The sequence below is a fragment of the Zonotrichia albicollis genome, chromosome Z, assembly GCF_047830755.1.
Source record: "Zonotrichia albicollis isolate bZonAlb1 chromosome Z, bZonAlb1.hap1, whole genome shotgun sequence".
Lineage (NCBI taxonomy): Eukaryota > Metazoa > Chordata > Aves > Passeriformes > Passerellidae > Zonotrichia > Zonotrichia albicollis.
This window is the reverse complement of record NC_133860.1, coordinates 18,552,456-18,578,117: the sequence shown is the minus strand read 5'-3', so window position 1 is coordinate 18,578,117 and position 25,662 is coordinate 18,552,456. Positions and strand designations below refer to the sequence as shown.

At 39.1% G+C, this 25,662-nt stretch overlaps 2 protein-coding genes across 15 annotated transcripts in view; one reads left to right on the top strand and one right to left on the bottom strand.

Annotated features, from left to right (window-relative positions):
- Positions 1–12,852, top strand: part of CPLANE1 (ciliogenesis and planar polarity effector complex subunit 1) — a 66,532-nt gene extending 53,680 nt beyond the window's left edge. For all 8 annotated transcript variants that reach the window (XM_026794611.2, XM_074533097.1, XM_026794614.2 and 5 more), the window contains 6 exons: positions 825–886; positions 1,297–1,461; positions 3,204–3,316; positions 3,648–3,731; positions 5,003–5,172; positions 5,573–12,852. In XM_026794611.2, coding sequence (XP_026650412.2) covers positions 825–886; positions 1,297–1,461; positions 3,204–3,316; positions 3,648–3,731; positions 5,003–5,172; positions 5,573–5,713 — 735 coding nt within the window. In that variant the 3' untranslated portion in view covers positions 5,714–12,852. The remainder of the gene's footprint in view (positions 1–824; positions 887–1,296; positions 1,462–3,203; positions 3,317–3,647; positions 3,732–5,002; positions 5,173–5,572) is intronic.
- Positions 12,853–15,834: 2,982 nt separating this feature from the next.
- Positions 15,835–25,662, bottom strand: part of NIPBL (NIPBL cohesin loading factor) — a 154,507-nt gene continuing 144,679 nt past the window's right edge. For 6 of the 7 annotated variants that reach the window (XM_074533099.1, XM_074533100.1, XM_014268313.3 and 3 more), the window contains 9 exons: positions 24,107–24,280; positions 23,393–23,583; positions 22,542–22,649; positions 21,040–21,240; positions 20,496–20,642; positions 18,627–18,922; positions 18,155–18,329; positions 17,391–17,576; positions 15,835–16,824 (listed from right to left, as the gene is read on the bottom strand). In XM_074533099.1, the coding sequence (XP_074389200.1) occupies positions 16,459–16,824; positions 17,391–17,576; positions 18,155–18,329; positions 18,627–18,922; positions 20,496–20,642; positions 21,040–21,240; positions 22,542–22,649; positions 23,393–23,583; positions 24,107–24,280 (1,844 nt within the window). In that variant the 3' untranslated portion in view covers positions 15,835–16,458. Of the gene's footprint in view, positions 16,825–17,349; positions 17,577–18,154; positions 18,330–18,626; positions 18,923–20,495; positions 20,643–21,039; positions 21,241–22,541; positions 22,650–23,392; positions 23,584–24,106; positions 24,281–25,662 lie in introns of all 7 variants that reach the window. The other variant, XM_014268315.3, reaches the window with a different exon arrangement.

The window sequence follows — 25,662 nt, the reverse complement described above, 5'->3', positions numbered from 1 at the left end:
AACAACACCAAATATATTCCTACACTTTCTACTTGTTGAATTCAGGATGTGCTGTAAATTCTTGCTGGCTGAAGCTCTACTTGTTTTAACTCCCAAGCAGCAAATATGTAACATACACAAGTTCCCTGTGACTAAATAGTTCAATTATATTCACTTTCAGAAAGAGTAGCAGATCTATGTGAAATAAAGTATTTCCCCTAAAAGATTAAACAATTGAACTGTGGTGTTCTTCTGTACATGTGTGGAGAGAAGTGATTTAAGAAAAATGGGTCCTGCTTCTCTCCCTTTCATGTCAGCCCATTAATATACACTTGATGCTTTTGCTATGGGCTTTTCTCCTGAAATCATTAGTGGAGGGATTTTCAGCTTTCAGTGGATGGTTTGGGTTTGGTCTGGATTGGTTTGGGCTTTTTTTTTTAACTGGAATTAAACATTTCAAATTGTACTCTAGCCAACACAGGTCCAAGTGCAACCTTGTTCTGTTTTATATATCAGTTATTAGGAACACTACTGATTTTTAGGAAACTGGAGGTGAGGCCATTTGAAACTTTGAGCTTGACTGTGAGGACATCTCCTTAGGAATGTTAATATTTTAAGCATGTGAGGTATGGAAGATGTTTTTTGAGAATGGAAAGTTATAGGGACAGTCTTACTTGAATTTCTTGGTTGGACCATATGCTTTCATATTTTCCTGGTTGGACCAAATGCTTTCAGAGTTTCTTAAGCAGTAACTTTCAAGTCAAGTAAGTACATTTTGAGAGTGACAGACTGGAATGCAACCACAGTACATAATTAGTTAAAGATTTTTATACTTTCTTAAACAGCATCATTATCCTACTTCAAAGGATATTAGAGTCTTCCAGAAGAAGAAAGAAGAAAAAGACAAGTAAGTTGCTTTTAAAATCCTTATTTTTATATTAGTTTTCCAGTCCTGAGGAAGATGTAGAGATCATTTTAACTCTATTGCTTATGAAACTTCAGATATGAATGAAATTTAACCAAAAGTATGAATAATCCACATTTTCTTTACCATTTAGGGAAATTCTGAACATTTTTATCCTTTGACTGTATTTGTTGCTTTCCAAATATCATTGTTTTCTTTCCCCAGCATTAATTCTCTCAAACCCTTCGGTAAGAATTGTTCTAACTTTTTGCTAATGACCTCTTAAAAGGCTTAGTATATTTTCTGTGAAATCTTGTAAAAAACGTTCTTCATGTAGCCTTACAGGACTCCCATGTCAGCTGCAGTGAAGTGAGTCACTGCATGAGGTAACGTGTAATATTATTTCTCTGCAGAGCCCTGCTGTCTGAGCATCACAGAATCAGAGTATCAGATGCACTTTCTCTGATGAATGAAATGTTATCTGAAACAGTGGCATCACCAGCGAGTGATCACAGGGCCTTGTCCAGCACAAGATCAGCTCAAGCTTACAGAAGGAGGAAGGTGGCATCTAGTACAGGGTAACACTTTAAGCATTAAACCTGCTCTGTTCTACTGGTGTTTTTACTACCCTCCAAATTTTGTAGCAAGTTGAGACAGAAATAGCTTGAGAGAAAAGTCATATGCTGGTGGAATCAAAGATACAATTTGTCTGGATCAGAGACTCTCAAGTCCCTGCTCCAGGCTTGTTAAAACCAGTACTGCAAATCTTGGAGGGAGCCTTAAAAATGCCTTTTGGAGCACTGAATAAGCCAACTCAGGAGCTGGGGCTGTAAGCAGTGTTCTAACCCATACTCATGATAGTGGAACCCTGGAAATAGTTAAAGATAGAATCTAAAATGTTAGGCTTTGTGCTTTCCCAGATCAACTGCACCTGCATAAGCAGTATGATAAATTATATAATTGTTAGATGTGATGATTGTTTAGTAATTAAATGTAATTATTATATAACCATAAGAAGAATAGTGAGAAACTATGTTGGAAATTCAGAGAGGGGCTGAATTTATGTATACAATAGAACAATATAAGTTTAATAATTAACATGAAAGTTATGTAACAATAGAGTATAAAACATGATCATTTTGGATGTATGGTCGGAGTCAGATTTGGGTTGAATATACCCCGATTCCCAGAGCTCTTAATAAAAAGCACCGCATATAATCCCCCGTGATTATGTGTTTTTGAACGCTAACACTCACATCAGTTCCTTTTCAGTAAGGGTGGTTAAACACTGGAACAGGCTGCCCAGGGAGGTGGTGGAGTCACCATCCCTTGGAGGTGTGACTGGACATGGAAATCGGGGCCAGGGTCTGGTTGACAGGCTTGTAATTCCATCAAAGGTTGTAGTTGATCTTGGAGGTCCTCTGAAGCCTTAGTGATTCCATGAGTGCCACTGGACTATAACCAGCAGTATAGACCTGAAGAGCATCTAACAGCAAACAAGAAGCAAATAAAAATTCTACTGTGCAAATTCTAGACTAGTTCTCCTTCTTAATTTTTCATTACTTAGGATTTTACTTGTTCTTACTTTCACACTTTGCTTATTGCCTTTTGGGGAGATGAGGGTATCTGAGTGTTATGAACTGATTAATTTACTCAATTTGATGGCATTAATGCCACATGTCTGTATATCTAATACAGGTGTATATTGCATTGTAGTTTTTCTTCCTATTTATATAATTTTTTGCTTTTTATAGGAGAGATATGGAGAGGACTTTAGGAGAACTTTGTACTTAAAGGGTAATAGGGAGAACTTTGTACTTACAGGGTAATCCTGTAATTTAATATTTCTGCTTCTCTTTTTCACTACAGTAAAACTTCTCTTTTTGGTTACAGTTCCAGCATATAACATTAAACTGAATGTAGTCAGTGCTGTGCAGAGCCTGCTGGGTGTGGCCAAGGGAAGTTTAAGTGCATCAGCCAGCCAGAATCAGACATGCTAAGGAACAACATGCAGGAATCCACTTAGGAGTGGCAGGAGCTACCAACTAAAAGTTTTGTTGGACCTAAGGTGGCTCTCTGTAAAGCCAGTTTGATGTGTGTTCACTGTGATTGCAGCAGGTGTGATTCTGGTGAGGCTTACTGACCCCACAGGCAGTGTGTGGTGCTGGTCCTCAGCTCGCTGGGCTGAATGTGATTCCTCTGGCTTTTATGTCTCTTCTGAATATGCCCTGTGAGGTCTGACCTGTGTGGAGGAAGGGTATGTGGTACACAGTGTCAAGTATTTAATCTTTGTTGTGTTGGTATTTTTGTCTCGTTGCAGAGGGCATCTGAACAGTCCTGTTCTGGCAGAAAGGAGCAGACCTGCTGCCAAACCTGGCTTTGGTCAAAAAGTTCAATGTTTCACCCCACCTCTTGGTTTAACACAGTCCAGGGGTAAGATCAGAACTTTTTTAATGAAGGCACATACTGAAGAGGATCTTCAGGTGACTGCTGGATTTTTGGGAGGGATATCTGTGTAAAAATCAGATCTATAAACCTGGATGTTTCCTGTCTTAAGGCTTTTGCAATTCTGCTGCTATTGTTTTGCTAAATGATGAGAGTTACCTTTTCTTATCACTTCTCTTTAAATCCAAGGTAGTTTTAAATTGCCACAGCAAGAGTACCATGTAATCTAGGCAGCAAATTTGTAGATAAAAATTTCTAACCATCTTGGAGTATATTTGATCAGCATTTAAAAAAGAAAATGCTTACTTTCTCTTTACAGGAAATGCCTGTATGCTGCTTCGGAAAAGTACCTCCAGAAGAAGACTGAGAAATGCTACAAATGGTCCCGTTAAGCCCAGACACTGTAAGTTACACAGAACAATGACATAATGCTACATAATACAGGGGGGGAATAGGATGCAGATACAGCATTAGTTTAGAAGAATAAAATTCATTCTTTTTTCCCCACTTAAAGTTTAATTAGAAACTTGTGAAATATTTTAACCACCTCTGTTTACCTTCTGAATAGTTTTTTGCCAGGTCACAGTTTCAAGATTACTGAAATAAGCGTGCTAGATTTTGGTGAACTGCTGAAACACATGTTATGAAATCATGAGGGACAGAATCTTTTATCTTTCAATTCAAACCCACAGAGAGAAAGTTAATTGCAGTCCAAGACACAAGAATTCTGCCTCTCCCTTGCCCTTCTATGCTGCTGAATCTCTGAGCTCTTTATAATAGGAATTGTCTTTGCTATCCCTCTGTACAGTATCCATCTAATATATAATTTTGTCATAATTCCATGTTAGCACAGAAAAATTTGACCAAGTTTAACAAAATAATCCCCTTTGGATTTTAGTGGTACTTTTCCCATGCCTGTCTTTGTAGGTCTGGATCCAAAAAAGATTGTTCCTAATCAAATTCTTTAACAGATACAATACTTGTTAACAGCAGCAGAATTTCTGATCAAAGAATGAGAAGTGAATCAGTCTGAGACTTGGGAAATACTGTGGCCTGATTATATTCGGCCTTACACCAAAATTATACTATTGGCATAATTTGGACAGTCAAAGGTCAATGTATTTGACTTGCAGTATAGGAAATTGAGAGAAGTAATGATAAGCAGAAGGACACATTTCCTGAACTGCTTCTACTCATGTGGAAAATAATTTTTCTCCATTTTTTTAAACTCTATATTCAGGTTGATCTTCCTCTGATTTCCTGGCACATTCTTGTATCTGTTTTTGCAGTGTATCACATCACTGCTAAGGGTTTCATCAAAGTTCCATGTCTTCTGAAGAGGCACAAATTCAGAATTTATTTAGTTTAGTCCTCTGCCAAATAAGGAAGCAATGTGCTTTTTGTGGGGGACGGCACCATCAGGATAGTCCTGTTCCACTTTGTGTTCTGCCCTGGGAAGGCAGTTCAGAGCAGGAGGCTGGAAGGAACCAGCAGCCTTTTCTCACCATAAACCCACATCAGTTCTAGGTAACAGAGCTTGCTGTTTTCACAAGGATTTACACACAGCTTTAGTTCCTAGAACCTGAAGCTTCTATTCTTGAAGGAGTTTCAAGAGATTGGGATGAAAAGTGCAAGAAGTGTTACAGGGCTATGGTTGGCGTGTTTTCTCCTCAGCTGCTGAGTGCAGAGTCAGCGGAAGCTCAGCACAAAAACCTCCTCGAGTTGCCACTTCAGTTCAGACAGAGAGCGTGGATCCTGACACCGATCGAGACGTGGTGAGTCCTTGGACTGTGCCTGATGATATCCAAAGAATACTTCAAGATACTCATGACTCCATGTTCCAGGTAGAGTACCTACTTATTCTATAAACTATTTGAGACTTCACTTTGTTTACTTCTGCTTTATTTAAAATGGGGTTCTCTATTCAAAATATGTGGGTGAGATAGATACAGAGAAGCACAAATTGTGGGGCTTCAGGAGAACCATGTTATTTATTTATTTTTTTTAGAATTGCAGTCATTCTTGTGAGCCTTGAAATTGAGTGTTCTTTTTAACAACTGTAGAGGCACATTGCCTGCCAAGCAACAGACACCAGTGGGAGGGCATTAACAGGAAAACAGATTGCATTTGTTGCAGAATAATCAGACACATCACTGGATTTGGACATGTTTTAAAAGAGTGGGATAATTTCTGCTGTCCATGAATGAAGCACAATGTTCAGTTCATCCTCTCTTGCCCCAACAGGCCTCTGCAGTGCACAGCATGAGCTTCTCTCCTCTGGGCAGCATCAGCACTGACAGTGCTTCTGAAAGCACAGGCAGCATCCTCAGCAAGCTGGACTGGAATGCAGTTGAGGCTATGATAGCAGATGTGGAAGACAAGTGAATAGTTCAGACCCACTGTGCTCTTCCAAACAGTTGCTGGTGTTTGGGTTTTGTTTTTTAAAATTAGTAATTGTTCTACTTAAAATGGATTGAGGCCTGCATTGGTTTCCTTCTTAAGCAGCATGGAAACTCTCACTGTTTCCAGCCTTCCTAAATGAAGCTGAATTCCTTAAAATGTAGTTTTCCTTCCATATGTCTTCAGGTCAAGAAGAGCTAAATATAGTTGTAAAGGCAGACCCACAGTCTTAAACTGGGTCTGGGTCAGCTGCTTTATATAGAAACATATATAAAAAACACAAAATGTTCTTTTATTTTAAAAGCAGTGTACAACTGTTTTGTATTTAATATTTAACATACTATGAAGTTATTTTTATAACATAAGGGTTGTGATAAACTGGTTGAATAAAAGTGATTTTATTTGTTTCTGGTATAAGTGACTTACACATGTAGCACCATTAATTATTGCTGTGTACCACTAGAACCGTATGTGTAAATGTGCACTACTGTCATATTTTAAACCCAGCCTGCAGTAGTTTTGAGAAATGTTTAGAAGAGTTTGAGTAATTGATAGAAAGAGGTACAAATAGTCAGAAATGAAAATGAAAAATAGACTTTTGCTAGGAAAGTCAGGCAGCAGAGTGAGACACAAAGGGCAAGTACTTACTGGGGTGAAAACAGTATCGTTGTTCCTCCTGTTTAGAGCTCCTCCAGCAACCCCCAGGGGTTTGTAAAAAAATCTCCCCTGTGCTCAGTGACCATCAAGCAGTTGTGATGTCTTTTGCATCACCACAGATGCAGCTGTGGTGACTTTTTCCCAACAGCTGTAGTTTTTATTTTGTAGTGAAGAAAAACAAATTTTTCATGGAAGTCAAAGGTGTATTGATTTCCAGTGGTTAATTACTGTCACCCCAAACTGTAATAGTTAAAAACCCTAAAAATTTCATGTTTCCAAGTGAACGTGCGTCTTGGCAAGCATCAAAAAATAAAGTTCAGAGGGAGACTGTTACAGGATTACACACATGCCAGGATAGAACTGACAGTTCCTGTAGGCTCAGGGGTCCAAACTGGCCATGATTTTTTTAGCAATCCTCAGAATCTGCATCAGCTTTTCTCCCTGAGTTGACCAGAGTGCAAAACTCAGGATTGGGTTTGATCATCTTCAAGTGAAAGGGGCCAGTGCCTTTGAAGAGCCAGGCGAAGCATGAAACTGTGACTTTCCCCAAAGTGTAATATTGTGTTTCTTCAGAGTGGCAGCAAACAAATCATCAGGAAGCACCTTCTGTTCCTGGTGGAAAAATGGTTTAGCCAAGTGTGGAAATCTCATTACACCCACGGCCATCTGTGAGAAAGAAGAGAAAGCAGTCAGTCCATTTCATTTTAACAGTGGTAAAGGAAATGCTTTCTTGATGTGGCTCCAGATCCACAACATCCAAATCCACACAACCAATCATTAACACAAGGGCGGGGAGGCTTCAAAGACCTCCCAGTCAGGATGTCAGCACTGAGTCGCACCCTGGGCAGGCAGAGCTGCTCCTGCAGTGAGCAGTGAGAAAAAGCACTTGGGACACGGGAGAAGATCATCAAGAGTGACCTCTTAACCAAGCTCCTTCCATGGACTCAAATTGTTTTGCACTTTCTCTTCTACGATACCACCTTTTAGGGCTGAAGAGAAGGAAACTGTTTAGAAGGTCTTTTTCTGAGAGAAGCAGTCATTTTAATTTAAAGAAATCTTGAAATAGACATTAAAAAACTCTTGAGAAGGTCTGCTGTCATAGAAGTTATGAGGATCAAGCAAATAAAAATCTGTTATGTCATTGCAACCTTTTATAAACAAATTTTCTCTAATATCCGAGTAAGGGTAGTCTAAATACAGCTGGATATGTATTTATTAATCCAAACTGGTTTACAGTTTAACTGCTTAGTTTTTCAGGGCTGAAGTTTCTCTTGCAAAGCTGAAAGAGAAGTTAATGCTTATGTTCAAATTTGAACAAAAGATTTTTCTCAAGCACCAAATTGCAGAACTTGAAACTTTGGAAAAGGAAGAAGTTGGTAAACTTTTTTCTTTATCCAGCCTGCCTCATTTCTGCCATTCCTTTGGGGTTTTTGGTTAGTTCTTGGTGGTTTTGTGATCACAGCCTCTCACCTGGCAGTGACTCACTCACCACCTTCAACAGAAAAAATTTCTTCTCTATATTTAGCCTGAGTTGATCTTCTTTCTGTTTGATTCATTGCACCTTGTCCTACCACTCTCTACCCTTGTAAAAAATCCTTCTCCACCTTTCCTGTGAGGCCCCTGCAGGTAGTGGAAGGAGCTCTAAGGTCCCTCCAGAGCTTTCTTTTTTCCAGGCTGGACAATCTGTCCTTGGAGCAGAGGTTCTCCATCCCTCTAGTTGTCAGACTCTGTGTCGGGGCAGAATGTTGAGGTCCAGTCTGGTGAGCTATGGACCCCAGCCCACACAGTCTTACACGGACAAAGGCAGAAGACCAGGAGTGCTCTTCTCCACGTGGGCACCAACACCCTGCCTTTATTTTCCAAGGTGGGAAAGAGGCCGGCCAGCTGTCTCTAGGGGGCTTTAGGGGCTCAGAAAGGGGCTGGAGGAGAAGGACTGCAGCCAAAGGGACACAGGTGAGGAGGGGCCAGGGGAGGGGTAACCCAGGAAGAGACCACCAAGGCTGACACTTGCCCTGGGTGGGGGGAAGGGGACAACCGTGTGGTCATAGGATACAAATCATGGGAACAGTGCAAACTACCAAAGTATTTAGTGCAATACAACATCTAGTCATCTTCATGGCCTCCTCTGTGCTGGCTGCAGCAGGTCCCTGTGGTTCCTGTGCTGGGAGCCCAGGGCTGGATGCAGTGCTCCAGGTGGGTCTCAGCAGAGCAGAGCAGAGCAGAGGGGCAGAATCCCCTCCCTGCCCTGCTGCCCACGGGGCTCTGGGTGCAGCCCAGGACATGTTTGGCTTGCTTTTTCAGGAGTTTCCAGGATTCCTAAAATACTCAACATTCCCAAGCATATGTCTGTTTACACTTTGCATAGAATAAATGTTTAGAAACAAATTAACTTTGTTTCTTTTAATTTTTGGTTAGTGGCTGGCATGGGAAATCTTCAAAGCATCCTCTTCAGGAAAATAAGAAAAATGAAGAATAACATCGCCAGACACAAAATCCTCATTTTTTACTTACAGTCCTGCTCAATGTGTTTGTCAGTGGTCTGGATGCTGAAGGTGAGTGCACCAGTGGCAATTTGCTGATGCTCCAGACTGGGAGGTGCTGTGGATTCTCTTGAGGGACAAGGGGCTTGTGCAGAGGGATCTAGATAGACTGGAGCACTGAGCAATCTTAAATGAGGTGAAATTTGTCAAGTGCAAATGGTGGATTGTGCCCCTGGGAAGGAGTGACACCGGGCACAGGGGTGAAGTGGGAGAGGGGTGGCTCAGGGTGGCTCAGCAGTGCCCGGAAAGCCCCGAGGCCAAAGCCCCGAGCAGGGCACAGCCAGAGCCCATCCCAGAGCTCCCAGCAGGGCACAGCCAGAGCCCATCCCAGAGCTCCCAGCAGGGCACAGCCAAAGCCCATCCCAGAGCTCCCAGCAGGGCACAGCCAAAGCCCATCCCAGAGTCCATCCCAGAGCTCCCAGCAGGGCACAGCCAGAGCCCATCCCAGAGCCCATCCCAGGGCACAGCCAGAGCCCAGGGAGGGGATGGGCCTCGCCTGGGGCCTGCTGGGCCCTGCAGGTGGAGAAGGAAGGGAACGTTCTTCCGTGCATCCTGAGGAGGGAATCGGAGCTGAAGCTCCTGTGAGGAGCAGCTGAAGTCTTTGGGCTTGTCCACTTTGGAGAAAAGGAGGTTGAGGTGTGCCCTCACTGCTCTCTGCAGCTTCCTGAGGAGGGGAAGGGCATGGGGAGGTGCTGAGTTCTTCTCCCTGGCATCCAGGGGCAGGATGCATGGGAATGGCTCAGAGCTGAAGCAGGAGAGGTTCAAACTGGGTACCAAGAAGCATTTCCTCCCACAAGGCTTGTGGATGGTCACATAGGAGAACAGGCGTATTGGAGAGATGGTTGATGCCCAAGTCTTTCAGTGTTCAAGAAGCATTTGGACAGTGCCATTAGCAATAGGTTTTAACCTTTGCTCAGTCCTAAAATGTTCTTTGGATTAGCAAAAAGGTCTTTGGAAGTGGCAGTTGGATTAGATAATTGTTATAGGTCCCTTCCAACCATAGCAGTTCTGATCATTTCATTTCATTTCATTTCATTTCATTTCATATTTCATTTCTCTACTCTGATATTGAAATGCCAGGTTAATTTTGTTAATCAAGCAGTGAGAGAGCAGTGCAGCACCTGCCAATTAATGGCAAGATGCTGGGAAAAGTGATGAACTTTACGCTGAGGGTCATTAACCCCAGCAGCTCCTTGGCATCTTTCACCACAGTCACTATGTAAGAAACCTCATTTTAAACGTTAAAATCCTATTTTCTTCCCTGCACAAAAACCATGTGAAAGTACAAATTCACTTTTGAGTTTTAAACCTGCACATCTGCATGTGCATATTACCCACTAGATACAGGATCACCCAGAGGTTTCTCAGCTGTGTTTGTGTTGGTGGCTCTCTGCCAGCTCTGTGGCTGATGCAGGAGCTGCTCAGGCAGGGTGGCAGCAGGATGCCCTCTGTGGTCACTCCCTGCAGGACTCCTGGGCAGATGCCCCTCAGGGCTGGGGGGCAGCTCAGCCGCCCCTGAAGATGGAAACAAGGGTCTTCAGCTGTGGAATTTCATGGATCCTACACAGGCTTCAAGAAATCTTATGTAGCATTGGAATGTGTACACAAGATAAATCTGCACTACAATTTGTAAAATTTTGTAGGAAAAAGGAACAAAACTTCACTACTATCCTAACAATAAATACAACTCTAAAACTTCTTTTGAAATAATTTTTCCAGTTTGAGATAACACACAGGAGGTAAAGCAGAAGAAAACCCTGAGCCTCACCTGGGAACTTTTCAAATACACTAAAATAAGGGAAGGACTTTTTTCTTTTTCTGATCTAGAAAGACACAACTAATAGATGGAAGGAAAGTTCAAAAAGTTCTTAAATTTGAAAAGGGCCTTCCTTGTAATTATGTGCACCCTCCTACCACCAATATCTTGTATGATATTTAAAGAAGTGGTCAGAGTGGGTTTCCCAGCCAAGACTTAAAAATCAATGGTAGGAAAAATTTACCAATGAGGGATTCTGTAATTGGGATCAGTTGTCCAAATGAAAAAACTCAGCCTGTGCATGGCTGGTCTGGAAAGTTTGGTCTGGATGGCTCGAAGGCTGAACACAGACTGAATAACAACTTCTGCACCAATTATTTCATGTGGATTTCAACACGAAGGGAAGGAAAGGGATCCTCTCTCTCTTGAGTGGAGCAACAGCAGCACTTTAGGACAGCAAATAAAACGCCTGGATGAGGAGTGATCTGAATCACCCAGAACTTGGTATTATGTGAATCTGTCCTGCAGTTTTGTCAGTGGACAGGGAACTGCAGGGGCTCATCACACAGGTGACCTTGGATCTGAACATCCTCCTCCACATGAAACTATTCAAAATAAAAAAGCTCTCACAAATAAGAAACAAATAGATTTTCTCAAGGATTCAGCACACTTTGCCTGTGCTCACAGAATACATTAAGTCTAAGCAGGAAACCCACTAAATGTCTCCCTCCACACATGTATCTCTGGCTTTCAGGAATTTATGTGCAGTGAAGGAGTATTTCTGTACAATCACGAATGCTAATAAGAGAACAAAACATGCAAAACAAGAGGCTGAAAGAAGACTTGATCAAAGAAAACGTAAGTCTTCAGTCTGTGCTTGTGAAGTCAAAATGAAAAGCAGATGGCCCCCTATATGGTTTCTCCAAAATAAATTACATGTAGTGACAAAATGGGTCTGTTTCCAGCAAATTTTGTAGCCTTTGATAGTTGAGATGAGAAACACAAATAAGGGATAGGTAAAACAAATTCAGAGGCCCTCGTGAGAGAAGAGGAAGGAGGAAGTGCATTGGAAGGGAGGTGATGGACAGACCGTGTGGGGAGTGAGGTGCAGCCCGCACCAGCAGTGATCCCGCAGCACAGCTCGGCGCTGGTTCTGCAGCTGCTGGGGGGCACAGGCTGCCCGGCAGGCACACCCTGCTCATGGCCAGGGCCCAGCAAAGTGGGGCTGAAATCAGACCAATCACCTTTCCAGATTGCAGGAAGCAGGATCTTGTTTCAAAACAGAAATATGAGCCTTTCAACACAGCCGCACAAAAACAGTGATTGGGAGAAGTTCCTTTGAAGCCCAACCAGGCTGCTTTAAAGAAGAAGCCGCTGAAGTAAGGAGTGACACGGGTCACTCGGTGCCAGACTCTGGCGACGTCCTGCTGTCGCCGCGGTGCAGGAGTCCCTCCCTTGGGACGGCTGCCACGGGCACAGCGCACCCTTGGGCCGCCGCCCTGCTGGCCTTGGTGGCCCGAGCCCCGCAGGTCCCCGCAGGACGAGCCCCGCAGGTCCCCCCAGGTCGAACCCTCCCGTGCCCCGCCCGTGCCCCGAACCGGCCCGCCCGGCAAGGAGTGTCTGGAGCAGATCTGACCTCACAGCCTGGGCAGCTGGGAGCAGGGCATGCAGCTGAATAACGCAGAAATCAGAAATGATGTCGTTATGTCTGATGGGGGGAATGCAGACTGGCAAGAAGTCTCCCAGAATAATCCAAAAATGCATTCCCTGGATGATTTACTGATGCCCAGGCATGAGTTGAGCACTGTGAGCATAGTGAAAAAGGGATCAACAAAGTCTGTGCAAATTCTAGGATTAAAAACTTTCAAGTTTCATTTTGGAAGGGTCCAGACTGAACTCTTAAAACATTTATTTAAAATAAATGAAATATTAAAATACTATGAACTTATTTGTATATAACAATAACACTTTAATATTTAGTCAAGGAACCATGAGATCTAAAAATTTGCTACTTACATTAAGAACTCACCCATTACAACTCAGAACTTCAATGATAAGATGACAAATTCTCTGAAGGATATGGAAATGCTCATATGACCATGGTGTGGCTCTTTGGTGAGCAGAGGAACACTAGGATATAGGAATTGTGGCTTGGGCTCCTGCTGTGTGTAGGGCATGAGAGCTCAGGAGTGTTGGGACACAGGAAAGCACAGAAAAGGTGTTTGTCTGAATTCAGCATCACTGAGATCCACCTGCGGCTCGGTGGTGCAAAGGATCAGCTGAACTAATCCATTTGTTTCCCTGGAATGTCATTAACACATGCACGGGGCAGAATGTCTGCTGTTAACCAGCACCAGATGAGCCAGACCGGATTAAAAACCTTTTTTTTTGACATGAGCCACAAACACAATAAAGAACTATTTCAGGGCTGCAAGGTATTTCATGTTAGAGCTACTGTTTAGCACAACCTAATTATTCCACAGTAACAATATTCTCACTAGTGACACCACAATAGCAAAACAAAGGCTAAAGTTTGACTCAAATTTTAAAAATTTATATGTCTTTTTTTTTAATGGCCACACCTCACTAAAATACTTATGCTGAATATTTCCCATGCTTACATTTGTACACATTAGAGTAGTTAATATAAGCAATAAAGAACCTCAAAAATACAAAAGGGTGTTGCTGAATCATTTAAAAAAATACTTGTAATTACAGTTATATCAAAAACTATTGTGATCTTGAAAATATTCAAGAATTATTCTGCAATTTTACAGTATGAAGTGGAAGATTAAAAATAATAATTTCATTCTTATTAAGATTGTGGAAGTGTCTGTGTTTTCTTAAAAAGTACAATATGGCTAGTGTTAATTCTAAAAGCTTGGTAATACTCCTTTGTTAGGTAAGCTACTGCAAAAAGTTCCACATATGGATCCTGTACTCAAAGAGAGAAAGCAGGAAGAATAAAAAATTCAATAATCTTATAGTTATATATGTAAAAATCTATAGCCATACAGTGAAAAAATACTACAAGGCTATGTCAATACAAAGGAGTAAAATTGTGTCACTGGATCAATCACTGCACTGCAGCACTTAAGGAATAACCAGAACAAAACCAAACGTTTTCTCACGTAGAGAAATTCTTGTGTTGGTGTGTGCTGTTGCTGCTGAGGTGGTGCATGGGGGCTGAGCCCTGCGCTGGTGCCGCTGGTGCTGGCACCGGCACTGACCCCACCAGCCCCAGTCTCACACTGCAAACTGGAGTTTGCTCCCCAGCACGGGGCACTGCCACCTCTTCCCTTCACAGCCGGTAACCAGAGCTCTTGTGATGCACAAAACCAGACTAGGCGTTACTCTGTGAACTTCAGGAGGGCAAAATTCAACTCTTTAACTAGTAAGAATCATATTCAATTTATTTAAACATCTATAATCAACTTTATAACTGTAAATCATGTAACAACCATCACATCCCATCAAGGAGCATGTATGCCACTGGCATAACATACAGTATAGTAATGGTCTAAATCCTCTCAACTAAGACAACTTTAGACTTCAGCTTTAAACTTATATTGTTCAATTATAACTACTTCCTGATAATTTTAATCCAATAAATACCAAGCAAATTGAAATAACCCCCATCTTTACTATTGGAAAAGCCACATGAAATGAACAAGGAAATATTTGTATTACTTATTAAAAACAAGATGCTTTAAGATAATTGCATCAGAAATTACTAACAGCCAACTTAATTTTAAACTGCAACGGTATGAAATCCTTGGGTTTATCACTTGGGAGTTCATGGTGAAGTATTTTCAACTCTGCTTATCAGTAATATCTGACATGTCACACAGCCCCTCTAGTCTCCAAGTATGAGTTTGCCAGTGCAAAGGTTGCACTTGGCCCTGATAAACACAGTCTTTCATGGTTTGCTGCAAAAATGTCCTCTTTCCAGAGCTGCAGAGGACTGACTCCTGCTTCTCCTACTTCTCCCTCCTTTAACAATACCAATCTAGCCCAAGAGGTGGCTTTTTGTATGGTGAAGAGACCACTATCAGCACTACCAAACAAAGAGGTGCTAAATCATATCTGTTCAGAAAAATTCCACTGGTGAAACAACAAAAAGGCATTCCCCAACAATTTACTAACTGGATTCTGAAGAGTTATTAATAATTTGTTTAATGGGTTGCTTGGGTTAACATATCAATATTTTGAAATACTGTTACTATTCCTCACAAATTGAATAACGTATTAGAATTCCTCAAAAGTTTCACAAAAACAGCCCCCTATCATATATTAATTTTTTAAAAGAAACAAAATGTAATAGAAAAATAACTATGTTGAGGAACACCTGTTTTCGATAAATACATTTGAAAAGACACCAGGGTTTAATAGACTCCTAAAAAGTTTAGCCATTTTTAGACTTTTTTACTGTTTGCAAATATGCTGCTTTCCTTGCTCTCTAGGAAGACAAACTGCTTATGAAATGTTGTGGCAAGGCAGTTGAAGCAAATACTTCTGGAAGATTTCAATAGCATTTTTTCAATTTACAAAATGTGAAAACATCTTTCAATTAGTAAAAAAATTAGTCTAATATACAAACATTTTCTTAAAAAATTAGTCTGTGAAGGAATGTAGTGTAATTGCCCAGACTCACACCCATTCACTCCTCTGGCACTGCTAGCTAGCTCCTCCTGACACAAGCCTCTCTACATTAACCCAGAGAAATGCGTACATGGCCAGTTTGCCCAAGCAGAAGAGTCATTCAGCCTTCCCCAAATCTGAACTATCATAAATTACCACTTGGACAGCATTAGAAAGAAATTGAAGCATACAAGGAATAAACTATAGTTTCTTTTTATATCAAAACGTACTCTTGAAAATGTGTTTGGCACAGTGCTAAATCATATAGTTAATACTAAATATTGCAGGATACAATAAAACCCTGGAGTTAACTTGTGTTTACACCCTTCTAGGGATAAAAATAAAAAGATACCAATTATTCAGAAGTCAGCCTATACAAACTGTATAAACAATATTTTATGTCTTGTTTTGAAAACCACTGATATAGTAAATTTTACATAAAAGACTGCAAAATAATATAAATGGATTTAAACAGATCTTTACAATAAGAAATTCAAATGGAAACAGACAAGTAACAAAGAGAAGTAAAAAAATTTATTGCAGTATTCGTTCCACCAGATTTGCTGGGGATCCCTTTTCTTGTATTATTTCAGGGTGACCTAATACATCAAAATCTACATTTACAAAAACTCCTCCTGCAGATAGGTCATAGATACTGCATGCTTTTTTTCTTTTTTTTTTTTTTCTTCAACAGAATAAATTATATATCCAGGAGATTCTGCCACTTTACAGCCTGGAAAAACAATGCTTTCCTGGAAACTGGGCTAAGCTAAAGAAAGCCATCCGCTGCTAGGTTAAACTCCAAGAACACTTTATTAAGAACATTAACAGACTAATTTCCAACATTCACTTGTTTATTTTTTTTAAACAGAAAGGTTTTTTTTTTCAAGATATAAACAATTTTTTTGTTAAACTATAATACAGTGGGAGTAAAAATGAACTGAGAAGTTTCTGCTGCACAACAGCGAAGGAAGCTCCCACAAAAATGTTTACCAAACATTTCCTTCTTTTTTCCCCGCGTCCCAGGTTCCATTCTTACTCTTCATTTAACTGATATTTTTTTTTGCCAGAAAGTTGATATTTCAAGTTTTTCTGTTATTTCAATTCCTGTAAATTTGGCTGCATGTACAAATGCATTAGCTGGAAGTTCCATCCTTGGCGGCATACAGCGATCGTAAAGTCTGCACAACTTTATTAGTCAGCTTATTAGCACTCGTTAGAGCAATTTTTTTGTAAATAATGTCTGACTCTTTAATAGTGTCTACCCAAGGCACCAGTTTGCGGCCATCACGGCGCTTAGCCTCAGTCCAGGAGCCACTGTAGGAGCCTGCCATCCACTGAACACTGAAGCCATTGCTGGTTTTCTGTACTACTCTTGCAATTTGTGGTCGGTCTTTGTACTTTGGACAGCAAATAGCGATGACATCCATGACATCAACACTTTCATTCATCTGTGCTGCCAACTCCGTAGAGTCTGAATTTCGTTTTGACCTTCTCAATGACTAAAACATTGGGGGGAAAAAAGACCAAGTGTTACACAAAAGAACTTTAGTGAAATTATTGCTTTTATTGCTTTTAATCCCTTGACGCCGGGAGTTGGGATTCCCCGGCACACATTCCATTGCCGGCAATGAGACGCACCGCGACCGCCAGCGCCAAGGGGTTAACATATCCTTGTAAAACCACATACTCTTAATTTGTACCCGTGTCTTTATCTCTTATTGATATATAAAATTATATATACACATGAATCATAAAGCTACATAAAAACTTGGCAACAATAAAAAGGATAACACACAGTACATTCCAAAGGAAAATTAATAACTTTTTATACGGGATAAATCTCATTTTCTAGTTTGGTTTTTTTTTTATTGTCTTTTCTGTTAAACTTTCTACAAAAGTTGTATAAACGGTTAAGTAGAGAATCTCTATCTACAAAATGCTTTTTTTTTTCATGTGGATTACATTACTTGGTGTACATTTAATATAATAAACTGACATTTATAAGCACATAAAAATCATTTTACGTAATACGCTGCGAAATACGTTGACTCCTCCTCCGCCTCACCCCTGAAGTGCCTCCTCCTCTATCCTCCCCATCACTTTCATCGTCCTCTGTCTCAGCTGCATTGTTTTTAGGGCTGCCTCCTCCAAGCAGCGAGGTAATTGCTTTGTTCCGAGCATTTGTGCTAGCTGACACCTCTCCATCTTCTTCCTCTTCATCAGGATCCAAATGTTCCATAAGGAGCTTGAACTATTAAAAGAGAAAAGATCAGTTCACTTTGTAACTTTAAACATGGACATTTATATCACATTACATTATATTAGAAACAAGTAGCAAAGTAAAGAAACAGGGTAAAACAAACAGGGTAAAACAAATAACAAACTTGAACAGCTTATGTTGTATTCTACAAACTTAACTTTCTGATTTTTTTTTGGTAGGTATACGCAAGCTTTCTTCCTGAGTTTTTCAAATGGCAAGTTTTCCGTATCTGTTATTGGTGAAGGGTGAGGGACAGTTAGCAAACCAAAGTCTCTGTTCCCGTGATGGAAAGAGTCAGGAATAAAGTGAACAAGTAATATGGGAGAGGTATACACCGTGGATACCAGAAATTGGAAAATACACCGTGAAGATGAATACCCTTAAGCTGAAATTAATTACCATTGAGTTTAAACTTCTTAGAAATCTTTGAAGTACAGTCCTGCTAAACATCCTGAAAGGAAGATCCACACATCACATAAGGTGACCAGGAACTTAACATTTTGAAATGTACTTTCCAGTTTATACTGTACTAAAAGATTTCAGACTTTCTGCAAAGGAACTTTACTTACATCTAAGTACTGTTTTACTATACTCCTCTTCACTTCTTCTGTGATCTTGGAATTAGCCATATCACTCCGCAGAAAATCCAAAGTTTGTTTTGGATGGAAATGCACTCCTGTCTTCCTGTTTATAGCTTTATCATAAACTTTTGCAGATTCAGATGGAGAATATTTCTGAATTTTACTGTTTGAAGAAAACAAAAGAGAAGACCTTAAAAGGAAAGTCCAGAGTAATTTGAACAAAAAGCTTTTAAAACCTCCAATATAAGTATTTTTCTTTGAATCATTCCATATACAATAGATAGCCCTGGTAAGAAATGAAATAATTGCAGTTTTTTTAAGCTGAAGTTCAACGTAATAAACTTCTTTTCTCTGTTACACAAAATGTATTGCTTAAACAGGTAGTTACAATCAACTTAAACAAATGCAAAAATGTCATAACAAGTGCATAACAAGTGTCCTACTATCTAAATAGCCTTACCTATCAGAGAATCCACAGAGGTTCTTTAGATGCTGTTTCAGCATCAGAAGTAATAATATGCCTTGGGAGACATTAGCAAATTCAATTAAAGGAGCTGAATTTTCAGGTAAACACTTCATCACTGCATTTATATCATTTTCTTCATCAGAATCTGAATCAGAGTCCACTCGTTTCCGTAACCTCCGAGGCTTAGAAGCTTCCGCCTCGCTTTCACTCCCGCTGCCACTGTTACTGTCACTCTCGGACTCCTCCTCCGATGAAGGCTTTCTATCCTTTTTTTTGTCTTTCACCATAGACTGAACGACAGAGAAGTTAACACATATTCCAAAATTAGGATAAATAATACAGTGTATGTTCCTAAAATAATCTATCCAAAATCATTACTATCTTAAATTAAAGAGAATTCATTGAAGAATATTATTAATTTATAACTTGATACTCTTAAAATTATTTATGGCAAAAATATACTGAAAAATTTGTCCAACACCCAGATTTTCTTGCAATTTGCATACAGAAGGAACTGAAGCAACAAGCACTCCCCTGCTATGTTGTCATTAAAAGACTGCTGAAGTTCATTAACAGTGACAGCAAAATACAGCAGAAAGCCAAATGCAATAAATCAGGAAGAAAATTCTGTTTTTCTTTCACCTGAATATACTTTCTGTGTCTCATGGAGATTTACATAAGTACTTTGGTTTTAAAGTGGTTTTAAATCCTTGTCTCTTAAAATTCTATGACATATGTGATGGTCATAGATAGCGACCATATTAATAATGAACTAATAATGATTAATAGCAATCAGCTGCCCTGTGCGTGGCAGTGTTCAAGGCCAGGCTGGGTGGGGCTCTGAGCAATCTGGTCTAATGGAAGTGTCCCTGCCCAAAAGAGAGGGTTGGAACAAGGTGATCTTTAAGCTCCCTTCCAACCATAGGCATTTTATGATTAGTTCTATGATTACTTGTAGATCTACAGATCTAACTTCACATATGCATTATTACTGCACATAGTACAGTTTTTCAGGACACAGACCTAAGCAGGATCTCATCCTTTTGGAGCTGGATGCTACACACTGGTTCTCAACCTGAAGAATGTATTGTCTCTTTCTAGCAGATTAAAAATCAACTTTGGTAGGGTGAGAGTTTAAAGCACAGTACATTTCAGGCAGTGAACCTTCAGGCATCAACTCTGACTTGTGTTTATTAGTCAAATTGGACATTATATAAACTGCTTCCTGACAATTTGCACCTTTGACTGCAACAGCTCTTCAGGAAAGGAAGACACTGAAGTGCTTAAGCAGCAGAGGCCTCTCACTTACAGGCTTGTGTGTTGCTATAACAACAGGTACCCTGTCTTGATTCAGGTCCTTACCGCTGCATTAAGAAATACTGCCCACTCCTCTCTTGCAATAAACAATGTATTTTAAATCTCTCAAGCAACACAAATGCAACTGCCATCAGCTACTTGACAACAAAATAACTGCCAACTGGATTTTATTATTAAAATTTTACAAACAACCACAACAAACTAGTATTCCACGATGATTCCAGGTTCATGTGCTTTCAGATGTATATAATTAATTAATATGGTTGTTATTCAGCCATATTGGGAAATCATATAAATTTGCTCCCAAAATTCATCATTATTTTTTAATAATATAAGCAGCAATGTAAGTAGAGTTTTTGATTAGTGTCTACCAGCTAAAGGTCAGAACAGACAGTGTTGCTTGGTTTTTGACTATTGTTTACATGCAAAGTAACGCAACTGGTTCACACAATGATAATGGTGTTGCATCCACTGAAAAATTGACCACATTATAGAGAAGCTTATGTTTCCACCGCCATAAATTCACTAAAATGTAAATGCACATACCTCTTTAAATGACTGTAGTAGGTTGCTACCAGAAACTGATAATGTAATGTCTATATGATGCATTATAAACAGTGGCTCTTCCTGTGTTTGGTACGGAAAACAGGCTAGATTGTCTGCTATGTACAAAAGCATATTCACCTCTGTTTTCTGGAAGTTAAAGAAAAAATTACACATAAATACATGTAGAAATATCCCGGATCCATATACTTCTGCAATGCTCCGAAGAATCCAGGGCAAAAAAAAACCAACATAGTTTTTATTCTATATAGCCCCCAAAAACCACTCTAAACAACTTCTACACATGCAAAATTTAGTCATACCTAAAGATACATTAATTAGTCCAAACTGAGTTTAAAAAGGTACAGAGTGATGCAACATATATTCTATTACATGGATAAATACCTTATATTAGAAAGCAAAAAAAATACATGTTGGGGACAAAGCTATCAATAATTATGTCATAAAAATACATCACAAAAGGAGAACTTAAGCTTTTAATGCTGCATTTAAACTTCTTTTTAAGTGAAGGAAATGTGGTGCTTACTGCAGTATCATCAAAGAGGTTGAGTAAAGAAATTAGAAAGGCTCGTCTGTGTTGACGGTTCCCTCGAATCATGGAGTAGAGGTGTGAACACAGCGCACTGGATGATTCATCGTGTCTAAAACCTCTCACAGGATCTTTTGGGCAGGTATTAATTGCCTGCTGTACTTGGTAAGACATCTTCATACCAGCCACTGCTTTCATCTGAAATGGAAATATATATTTTTATTCAAACCTTGCTTCCAAAACAGTACAACTGAATCCTTTTTAAGGGATGCTCATCTGAAATTTAAATAAAAAACATACACTGAGGCAATACTACCTTTTGAGACGATAAACAGATCTGAGCTATCAAACAGAACCTGTGGCAGAGATCAGAATGTCTTCTGAACTGCTTTGACTGTAAATTCTGCTAGGACCATATAGCCAATCTGTTTACCCACTATAGCCAGGTATTTCAATTTAAACAATTTTCAAGAACATTGAAATGTTTTCGTACACGAACAGAATATTTTACCACATGTATATGTTTGGTATCCCCTGTAGGGAAACCAATAACTGAATCTATATGAGTACAATAGGATTAACAACAGAAAATTAGTATTTGTTTTTTGGTTTTTTTTTCATATGTCAAATAATTTCCAGTTGATTTTACTCACGTCAATGGTCCTGCTCTAGTTTCAGAACAAACTTATTTTATAGTTAGGCTGCATAGACAACTGTCCTCATAGTACCTCTGCTACTGTTCAGAAAAGTTGTCTATGTGTCTATACACTGTCTTAAATCCTAGCTGCCTAACACAGCAAATTTCAACTGCTAGCCTTCACTTAATGGATGAGTTATCTGTTTGGGTGCCATCAACAGTACAATGCTCCAAATGCACTGGAATACAAAGAAGGACATGTGAGAAGTCCTACAACAGAGTACACACAGAGAGCCTAGACTAGGATCTTCCAAAATACGGAGAATGCTGCAGCTTCATTTCAGATCTTAAGGAGAACTGGCACTATGTCACAACTTCACATCCTCACACAGACTTTCATTTTTCTTTTCAACAAGATTCATCAGACATAAATAGCTTCTTCTGCTTTTTCTGCTTAGATTACAATTTATAAAGCCTTGGTGCCTTGCACACTCTAATATATATATTCTAAGGACTTCTATTGACTGTTACATGGTTACATGGTGTTTTCTTTTTTAGTCCACTGCTAAACATTATGAAACACTTGTTCTTACCTCTTATCAAATAAAGGCTTTAAAATACTATTTAGTGTGAAAATAATTACTCTGAATCATAAATTAAAGGAAATTGTGGACTAGAAGAGACACTTCAAATTATATTATCCTTTCTGTTTCTCAGGCGAGTCATCTTTACAACTGCTTAGTGTTATTGTTTTTTTTTTTTTTTACTGTGTACGCTTTTTCTGGACCTGAAGCATATTCAAGTGTTAAACCACTAGAGAACATAACAGTATTTTGTAAAATGTTAAATTAGAATTACTTACGTGAATGAACCCAGCATATTTTTTGTCTATTTCCACCAACTGTTGGTCAGCTTTATTTCGCATAGAGGGCTCTGGATCTGTGCCCATAGCAATTAAGTATGGCACACACTTGAAAAACAAATGAAATGGTTATTCAGAGGCATTCTACCTCCTTTTTCTCAGCCTTTTTCTTTGTTTCTACTGCAGAAATTAGAATAGAAAGGTCTATGCAACTTACTACCCTTTCTTCAAGTAAATAGAACAAAATACTACAAGACACCAGCATACAAATGAAGTTGTGACGTTTCAGGTAGTACTTCCCTTTTTTCCAGACTCTAAAGTGAATTTGAAATACAGAAAATTGCATTTAAAACCCCCCCAAAAAAACACTTATGACTGAACATGTGCAATGGTTGCAGCATCAAAAATTAATTACAAACATTATGTAAGCAAAGGGTGATGGAGATGATGGTTGAAGATCTGACACTGACTGTGGAATTCCGTAGTGCTTGGAGGATATAGGGATTGAGGTGGAAGCAAGCTGACACAAGATAAAGAACTAAACAAAGAAAACATTTTGGCATATACCTCAAAGTCATAACAGAGTTATGCTCCAATGTACATATCTACATGCTCTTTAGGTACTGCCTGGGCTTTTACATCTTAATCCAAAAAACAGATAATGAAGCATTTGGAATCTTGTCGGCTAACAACATAAAGCAGATTTCAAAATATGCCTTTTGTAAAGGCCTCTGGCTACAGTAAGAAACTGCTGTAATGTAAGTAGAAGAGAAGACCTGGAAATATATGTAGCAAGTGCAAAAGCCTCTAAAAACATGAATAGAAGAAAGTCCCACAAAAGCCTATCATACCTGAACAGGATGGATGAGACCTTGGTTTAATGTCAGTGCAATGACATTTAGAGCAAAGTGGCGTACACTGGACTGGTTATGAAAGAAAGCCTCAAGGACCTGTTTGAGATATAGCTGCATGATGGAACTACTCATCCCTGAGGAAATATCACCCATTTCTTTCAGGTCTTCCTGTTTTGCTACTTTTTTCCCTGTAAAAAGGACAAAAGCAATAGCATACTCATCATGGTATAACTACTTATTTTGCCATCACTTGATATATGCTGATCTTTCACAATAAATACATACTTCTGCTGTCTTTTAGAATAGGTTTATGATCTCATGAAACACAGAACAGTCTAATGTATAAACATATATGAAAAAATAAAGAGACAAAATTTTAATTCAAGCTTATTTCCTTAATAAAATATTTTTTAAAATGTTGTACTTACTATTTTTTATCTACAAATTAATCTTAGAGGGTTTTTGGATAAAAAATATTATTTCCATCATTTCAGCAATTATGAATTCTGTATTGCTTCCAGTATTTGAACATCTTGGAAGTAAATAATACATCTATGCATATATGTCTTTTAAAATAATTCTAAAATACTTTGGGTACGGTACTACTGATCTGTTTACAATTTTAAGTGTTTCAGCACAGGTATATAGTAATGGTATGCAACAAAGTTGGGTTTTGCAAGGCTCATGAGCACAGAAGAACTCAGCACTTACAGTCTCTGTCTGCCTGCTGCATACGTGTATCTTCCTCCTGCAGGTAGGTCTGGAGGTTTTTTAACACCTGGATTTTTAAGTTTACTGAACAGTTCTTATCTGAAAGAATGCTGTTGTACAGAGTCTTCACTTCTTGTTCAAACATTAAACTTGGGTGCTGTATAAATGCAAATCCTAAGAGTGGAGAAAAGAGGAAATGGTTTCTCATTATTATAATATAAAAATTGCACTTCTGCTTTTCAGGTTCTTCAGAAGAAAGGTATGAAATGTATCTCCTCCCAGCAGCTGTTTCTAGTCCAAACAGTACCACGCTTCCCTGTGGACTTCACCCGTTGCTAACAAGGTGCTGTGATAGCCATGACAGTTCCATTAATGTGACTCTGATGGATAAAATTGAGTGACCCAGGCAGGGCAGCTGCACAGGAAGCTGTACAGGTCTAGAACCAGATGGTTCCAGATGTAGTGGCCTGCATCTCTAGGACTAGGAACTATCATAAGAATGAGAAAGGAATGTTACCAAAAATTATCTGTTATTTTTCTAATACAAACATTCTAATATATCTAGAGACAAACATTTTGCTGCAACTGTAAAATGTGACTCATACAGATGCAGAGAAAATGTGGAAAAATTGATAAATACCATAGGTATTTAACATCATAATAGAAAAAATAGTCACCAGGGAACACACTAAAATTTGTACCTCTTGCTGTCATTATGCATATACTTATTGTACTCTTCACCTGAAGATCATCTGAAGTGTTCCCAAGATTATGTGTTCTGCAAGGCACACACTACAGAACAGTTCTTAGCTGTAGCCTTACCCTTGCCAATGAACTGGCTGTTCTTAAGTCTGTATTTAATAAAAACTTTTCGAAATTACTGGCAGTATATACCATTTTAGATAATGTATGTAGATTTAGGAGTGCTGCTGACAAACTCTTACGGAGTATCTTTAAAAAACTGTAATGGGAACATAACATCCTGATTTAATTTACATTTAAGTAATTAATTGTTTTTAAGACTGTTTAGGAAAATCAGACATTAAATGCATTTTCTATGACCACAAAAATTTCAGATTTTAAATGGGCACGTAGAAAAAATGGGAACATAAAAGAAAAATGAGGGAAAGAAATGAAAGCAAATAAAATTAAGCAAGAGCTATATATAAGAATAGCTGTAACAGAGGGAAGATTTAGTCAGGTTTTTGAAACAGGCTCCACACACACACAAAGGCAGATTAGGTAAAGGCTAATCTGGTAAGCCCCCAGTGTGTTTCAGATCTCATTTCAGTCCCAAAACAAAAAGCAGAGAAGCAGGTGAGAGAAAGGGAAAAGAGAAGGAAAAGAAATTAGGGTGGTCTTTGGATTGTGTGGTCTATACAAGTGTACATTGATGTTTGTAACTTGACCACCTCTGTGTGAAGTCCAACCCATTTTTTATGGTTAATTTTAAAAATGAAAAGCACATGGATGTATCTGTAACAGCTCATAAAACCTTTTCTTCATTCACTTTAAGAAATCTAAACCACCAGTATTCTCAGGGAAAATCCTACTTT